Here is a 7,103-nt window from a genome sequence, read left to right on the forward strand (position 1 = left end):
GTTTATTATATCTTGATTTATTTTTTTATTGACAAAAAGATGTATTGAGCTGCAAATTGTTGCCGCCAGGCGCGGTTGCAGCAGTTGCAGCGCTAGCCGCAAACATGGTGAATATTTTCTAGTAAGGAGCGTTGGGAGCGTCGCCTCATAGCGCTGGGCTTGCTGCCGCCCTCAGCTAGCTCTTATCTGTGTTTTATGAAAGTATTGTTGGTGCAACACCGAGCGATCGCCGCATGCTCTAAGCTGCGTGCGCTTTTACAGTTTGTGTCGGCCTTGACCGCATCTTAACCCGGCGTCAGCACGGCTTCAACAGCGAACCCCGTCCAAGGGAGCCGCGCCGGAACATGGCTGCTATCCGGAAAAAGCTTGTGATAGTTGGAGATGGAGCTTGCGGGAAGACCTGCCTTCTCATCGTGTTTAGCAAGGACCAGTTTCCCGAGGTTTATGTCCCCACTGTGTTTGAAAACTACGTGGCCGACATCGAAGTCGACGGCAAGCAGGTGCGTATACGGCGGACTGATCGAGCGTTCTGTACCCGTTTGCTCAGCACTTTTAAGCCTAATGAGGCTGCGCGTGCCCTTACCAGTAAGCGAAAATCATTCTCAGAAGTTCTGAAATGAGGTTTTCGATTTTATTAGCTGCATTATAGTTTTTAACTGCGGGCTTTCCGCCCGTATTTGCCTTTTATCAAGCGTGTCAGTTGACGGCGTTTCCACGCCTGGCAAATAGTTCGGTGACAAGCGATCGGAAAGCATCTCGGCCCAACCCGGCGCTTGGCTGTTGCAGAAAACCGCATTGGCAGTTATCCATCCGCTGACTTTCCGAGGCATAGTTGTTGTTGAATACTATCTCGAAGCACTTCGCTACTCTCGTGCGCAGTTGTTTTCGTGGATATTTGCGACTGCGGGAGCTCCGCATGCTGTGTCTGCCGAGGAGCGACGGTTGACGAAGGGGGCGGGGGATCGTTCGCAGCCTCGCCGTTTTGTCCGGAATTCTGATTGAATCAATTGCGAGCAATCATTTCGAAATAGCTTGAAACGCAAGTCCGTGCTTTGGTGAACCTGTTCGGTGCGTTCTTTTGACATTTCGCCGGTGGCTGTGACAGCGGTTATCAAGCGCGCTGCGCCGAGGGCGTGAGTTCAGGATGCGGAGTGCATGACTAATCCCACGAGCGGCTCGGGTAAGAGAGCATCACGCCGCTTTTTGTCGCAACACGTTTTGTTTCTCGCGGCCTCGCCGGCGGAACACCAGTCGTTCCTCTGCAGTCACGTAGTGCGGAAATCGAGAGCGCGAAATCTCGTCTTTGCCGCTCCGTTTCTTGCAGTCCGTTTGTGTTTTTCCCCGTGGTCGCATTTGCCGTTTTTCCGCCGCACTAACCCCGCGGTGACCTCATGCCGGTTACGCGGCTTCTTGCGGCGCGCGCCTGTTCCGCCCGTAAACGACATAACGATGTTTTTTTTTTTTTTTTTTTTTTTTTTCGGATCTGAACTCTGGGAGCAGTTGCCGATCGATAAGGCGTGCGCTGTTTAACATTACTGGCGGTCTTTTCTTCTCCTTGCGTCTTGCAATGTGCATGCCGTTAAACTAGTTGCGCGGATTGCATTATCGACGAAATTATCGCCTTGTGAGGTGTTATTTTGATACTTCGATGGTGCGAAGAGGCCGTCGGTTCTGGAGATGTTACATTTACGAAGTATTTTATCTGGTGCGTTTCTTGCCCTTCAACTCGGCGGCATCAGCGCGTATAAAACGCAGTGGGCGTAGCCGTAAGTTGTCGTAACTCGACTTTTTTTTAGTACGTTACTGGTGACCCCCATAACTGCAATTACACCGCGGACGTTTGATAAAAGTTCCAGTTCCATGAAAGAGCCCCCTCTCTCGATTCAGTTTTTCTTGTTGTGGATGCGGTGTGCGGGCACCGGCCTTTTCGTGATGGCGGATCTGACCCGTCTGCTGCAATCTTGAACTGACATTCGCAGTATCTCCCTGGAGCGCAGACTGTCGTAAGGAGGCCGCGCGCGATAAAAAAGTACTCGGTCGCCAAGCGCCTCAGGCAGAACTGACTGACTGAAGCAGACGCCCCTGCTCAAAGCTGCTTGCTTTGAGTAGTAAAGTCTTCTGTATGGAGGCACTGCGTGGAAAATAAAATTAATGACGACCCAAAACAAATTTTTTCTTATTGTTGTGTACACGAAGGAGACAGGAAGACTGTGTGGAATGGAATGGTGCCCAAAAAGCTGTCGTTCCGATTGGACATCCCAGTTCACATGCTAATTCCCCCTCGCTACATCGAAATGATACATAAATAAATGACTTGACACTTAACACACAATTCGATAACTAACGTGGGACATTGTGCCGTTTACAAATTGTGTCTAAAAGCTGTTGTGGTTGTAAAGGCATTTTTTGACAGTTTAGGGTACTATTTTTCCACCATTGGAATTTGAACTGACCTCCTTTGTTCCAAGTGCCGTTTCATTGGCTCTGAGTTGCAGAAGTGTTATGTAACTCGATGACAACAACCCAAGGCAATGAAATCCTATATATGTATATTAACTCATAGGATGAAAGTTCAGACCTCTGAAAAGCTCCTTGGTCTTTTATTTGATGGCAACAACACCCTGTTTGCTTTGAAATAATTATAGCTGGCATTACTCTTCCTCACTTGTTTGCATTTTCTGCAGTGCAAAGGGCACGCCATACATTGCACAAGTAGCCCGTAGAAAGAGGACGAGGCTGCTGCCTAGGGCTGGGAGCACGGAATGTCTGCACGATGCCCCAGCAAGGCGGGTCAGGGTTTGGCTGGTTTTGTAGGGGATTGTGTCAGTAATATTGGATGTTTGCCACTGGCTGCGCTGATAGCAAGAAGGGACGGCAGCCCTCGCTAGAGATATGATGAAAATCAAAACTGGAACAAATTTTGCCACCCCTTGTAGTTTGGGAACGTGTTTAATAAGGTTCGGAAGCATAAGTTGGTATGGGCTGAGAAAACGTACCTTTGTACGTTTACATGTCGCTACTTTACACCTTGTTTAAAAGAGACTTTTAGGCAAGTTCCGCTAATCCTGTTTCATGGTTCATGATTTGCGACGTCTGGTCGTGATACGAGGAAGGTTCTGGAGTGGTGAAACCGAATTTCATGTATTTTATATTTTCTACGTGAATAAGTAACTGCTGCTGCTACTCGTGGCATATTTTTATTCACTATATTGAAATCTACCAATCAAAACTGGTGTCCATTTAAAGGAGCCATGAAGACAAAGTACAAGTTTGTTTATTCGAAAGATTTTGTGTTTTGTATTGCCTCCAGCGCTTGTCCGGCAGAAAACGATGCCTAATTTACTAAGAAATTAATCAATTTATGTTAAAATTTTGATTCTCCCACCAAATCCTGTTTTTCGTGAGGTCGTCTGCGATGACGTCAGAAAAGCAGGCCTCGAAGAGAGCGCGGACGCGGCACTAGGCATCCAGCGAACTACATAGCCTTGTTTACCACCAGTCCTCCCAGATGGCGCTACCACATTGTGGCTGACATTTGCCCGCCTTTGCTTTGTTTTTGACCGTGTTTGCACCTGGCCTGTTTTTATTGCGGTAGAAAGTGCTCGTGTTGTGAAATGTGGGGTACACTCGGCAGGCAGGGTCACGTAACAGAATGTCGCTCACGCCAGTCGGCCTGTGTCGTGTGAGACAACCCGACAGCGCCATACTGCTCTGCAGCTATGACAAGCCAGCACCAACAACAGCACGCTCTTCTACTTCAATGTTTGCATGTACTTTCGTACTTCCGTGCTTCCCCCACCATTCTTACTTCTATAAAATGAATATATGCATTACATGTAAGCGAAAATATCTCATGCAAGAAGATTATAAGCCCTGCATAACTTGCATTTGCTCTTGCCGGCCTCCACCAATCGCAAAGCTGGCTGGTATCTGTTGCGGGAAATGAGCGAGTGAGTCGCATGGCCATTGCCGTTTTTCCTAATTACGAAGCTTATTTGAGCGAAGCTCACGTTAAAAGTGGAGCCAGTGTGATTCTGATGAGGCAGTCTTTCGAATTTTGTCTTCATGGCTCCTTTAAAGAGGCCGTAAATTGTGCCAACAAGTTGGCCTTCGATAAATGTTTGCTTTGGTGTGCAAAATCAGTGGGAAGGTTTATGTGCATGAATGAGAGAGCTAGCGTACCTTCTTGGTGCCGTTCTGTGTGTGTGTGTACACATTCTGTTCCGAGGTCAATAAAAGAATTTGGTGTGGGACCAAGAGCTTGCTTGGCTGGTCACCACACCGGCCAATCGCATGGTATTTTCTACTTAGTCGCCTGACATCACCTTCTGGTTTTAGGTCAGTGGGGTTTGGGACGTGCTCATCTATGTCCTGTAAAAAATTTATAAAATAAGTGAGAATTGCCAGTTTTTAGTGTTTTGCCTATCTTTAAACTAAAGCCAAAGCAGATGTAAAAGGTGGGATCGCTAAGTTCGAGCAAGTTGCTCCAGCCTGCAGGCCCCCTTTATTCCTGTAAAAGACAGCATTCCCATTTCCAAGGTGCATTTTTGTTTGATTTAGATGGGCGTGGCAGGAAAGGGGGTGAATAATGTGTTCCTTTTCAATTGTGATGTACACACTAAGCTCTCAGTTCTTTTTGCTGTTATAGCAGAGTCACTGCAAAACAGGGCCTCCCTGCTTGAAATGCCAATTTGGCACGTATTCAGCAGCAGTTATACGCGTCTCCTGTAGCCGACAGTGAGCGACAGCGCGGCTACTTGTGGTGAGCTGGGTGTGTTATGTTGCCAATAAAAGAAACTTTGCAGACTGGCCTTTAGGCGCACCACTATCTGCAGTCAATTTTACACCTGTCTGATCAACAGCAAGGTTTATTTGCTGCCAAGAGAAGTGTACTACGATCTGTAGCTGACTAGGATCGACGTAAAAAAGTGGCAGCACCCCTATTATTTAGCACTGTTGATCACCAGTGCTTGGAAGCAGCAAGGGAAAAAATACTGAATGAAAATTGAGTGTAGATACATTTGGGGGGGGGGGGGGGGGGGGGGGGGGGGGGGTTAGCTTTGTACAGAGTAGATGAGTGGTTTCCTCCTGGGCGCTGCCATGAAATGGTACGGAAACAGGTCAGGGAAATCCTAGAAGCAGCGTTGATTTTCTACTGTATTTTTTTGGCCACACAGGTGCTACCAGGTGTATGAGAAATAGCTTCCTGAAAGCAGAGACTAATTTCTGGGCTTCTGATGCCTCTACTCATTTCCGTGTGGCATGTTCGCATTAACTGGTGAGTAACTAAGTGCTGCGTACATCCTGGACGGTGTAAATGACTTGTGTGAGTGTGCCACCATTCATTCTGGCTTTTGTCCTTTGTTGTTTTGTATAGAAGAAAGAAAAAGGGCAGGTGCTTTGCGGAAGCAAAAATTCTTGCCCTACACGAGACAGCAAGGCAAGAGTCGAGTACAAAAAGTACATGGCGGCATGCATTAGTGTCAAGTGGATGCACTGTCAACTAGAGGCATGAACCAATTGGCTAAGTTTAGTGTAACCTTCCGCTGATGCTCATTTCTAAGAGTTGGGAGGTTTGCATTTTTGGCACAGGAACAAGTTTGGGAACGCAGCCCATGAATTTGTTACTTTGATGTTGCGCCTTCCAGCAATGCTTGAGCCTCAGCGCCTGTCGCAGAGGTGCACCGTTTGTGGGGAGCACTGTGGGAGCGTGTTTGGGGTGGCCCCGTCCAGGTGGAGCTGGCACTGTGGGATACAGCGGGCCAGGAGGACTACGACCGACTGCGGCCGCTGTCTTACCCTGACACGGACGTGATCCTCATGTGCTTCAGCATCGACTCCCCCGACTCCCTGGAGAACATTCTGGAGAAGTGGCACCCGGAGGTGAAGCACTTCTGCCCAAGCGTCCCGATAGTCCTGGTTGCCAACAAGAAGGACCTGCGCTCGGACCCGGCCACCGTCAAGGTGAGGAGGATGTGGGAGAGGGAGAGGGAGGGATCACCCAACCGCTCCTTTCGCGCGCTGCAGGAGCTGGCCAAGATGAAGCAGGAGCCCGTGAAGAGCGACGAGGGCCGTGCCATGGCGGACCGCATCAGCGCCTTTGGCTACCTCGAGTGCTCGGCCAAGACTAAGGAGGGCGTGCGGGAGGTGTTTGAGATGGCCACCAGGGCGGCGCTGCAGGTCAAGAAGAAGAGGAAGAAGAGGTGCTGCCTGATGTAGATTCGAGCCGCCCGCTTTTCTTCCCGTTCTCTGTTCAGCCCCCCCGGCACAGGCTTCTCCTCTCTCCCTCTCCTCCTCCCTTGTTCCCGCTTGCTCGAGGCTCTCTGCGCTGTTACGCACAGGCCACCGAAACCGTTCCTTTGCACTATCTGGCTCTGGGGGTGCCGCCGTAGCTGCGCTTGTTCTCATTTTTCACTCTAGGGTCTCGGATATGCTCTACTTTGTGTTCTCCAATACTACTCTCTGGTGTTTACAACGGCTGCTGCAGGGCTTGCCCCACCCCGTGAGGCAGGTTGGGGGCACGCTAGCTGCTCTCTCTCTCTATCTGGTGAACCTGGTTAAGTACTCGCACTGTTAGTCCAGGCAGAGGCCGCTTGCTTGGATGTGCCTCCCTCGGGGCGGCAGAGGGGAGGCAGTGTCACGAGACAGCAGTCACACGTTTTCTATCATGACTCGTGCCTTCTTGCTACGGTTAGTCTCCTCTGCTGTGTGCTGTTGATCGCTCAAAGTGCAGCATGCCCTGTGGCCAAACTGACTAGCATGTCTGTGGGACTCGTGAGAGCTGCTTTGTTTTCTCCCTCGTATAAAAATCGCGGTTTTGCGCGCTTTCTTTGTGTAGTTGCCCAAATGTTTCCTTTCTCCCCCTCCCCCTTTTTTTGACATGCAATGTCACTTACGATAGTTGCCCAAATTTTCCCTTTGTCCCCCCTGCCCCCCCCCCCCCCCCCCCCCCCCCCCTTTTTTTTTGACATGCAATGTCACTTAAGATAGCAGTGTGGTTTGCAGCATTTCCTTCGATCATGCTATGGGCAAACCCATGACACTACTGTCTGTGAAGAACTGAAATGCTGTGAATACATTGCCCCCACCCACACTTTTTTTTT

At 49.4% G+C, this 7,103-nt stretch overlaps 1 protein-coding gene across 1 annotated transcript; it reads left to right on the forward strand.

The window, feature by feature from the left end:
* The first annotated feature begins 87 nt into the window (after positions 1-87).
* LOC144173854 (rho-related GTP-binding protein RhoC) lies at positions 88-6,892 on the forward strand. The gene is made up of 3 exons (XM_077702131.1): positions 88-500; positions 5,734-5,964; positions 6,028-6,892. Exons 1-3 carry the CDS (start codon positions 345-347, stop codon positions 6,217-6,219), a joined length of 579 nt encoding a protein of 192 aa, XP_077558257.1. The 5' UTR covers positions 88-344; the 3' UTR covers positions 6,220-6,892.
* Positions 6,893-7,103: the final 211 nt, after the last annotated feature.

This window comes from Haemaphysalis longicornis, unplaced genomic scaffold (genome assembly GCF_048455015.1).
Source record: "Haemaphysalis longicornis isolate Haplotype H1 unplaced genomic scaffold, Haemaphysalis longicornis Haplotype H1 scaffold_3, whole genome shotgun sequence".
In the NCBI taxonomy this organism is placed as follows: Eukaryota; Metazoa; Arthropoda; class Arachnida; order Ixodida; family Ixodidae; genus Haemaphysalis; species Haemaphysalis longicornis.

Excerpts from the sequence above, each read along its gene's own strand:
- LOC144173854 (XM_077702131.1), top strand. The coding sequence starts at position 345 with ATGGCTGCTATCCGGAAAAAGCTTGTGATAGTTGGAGATGGAGCTTGC. Across the intron at positions 501-5,733 it reads TCGAAGTCGACGGCAAGCAG|GTGGAGCTGGCACTGTGGGA; the intron begins GTGCGTATACGG and ends GGCCCCGTCCAG. Across the intron at positions 5,965-6,027 it reads CGGACCCGGCCACCGTCAAG|GAGCTGGCCAAGATGAAGCA; the intron begins GTGAGGAGGATG and ends CGCGCGCTGCAG.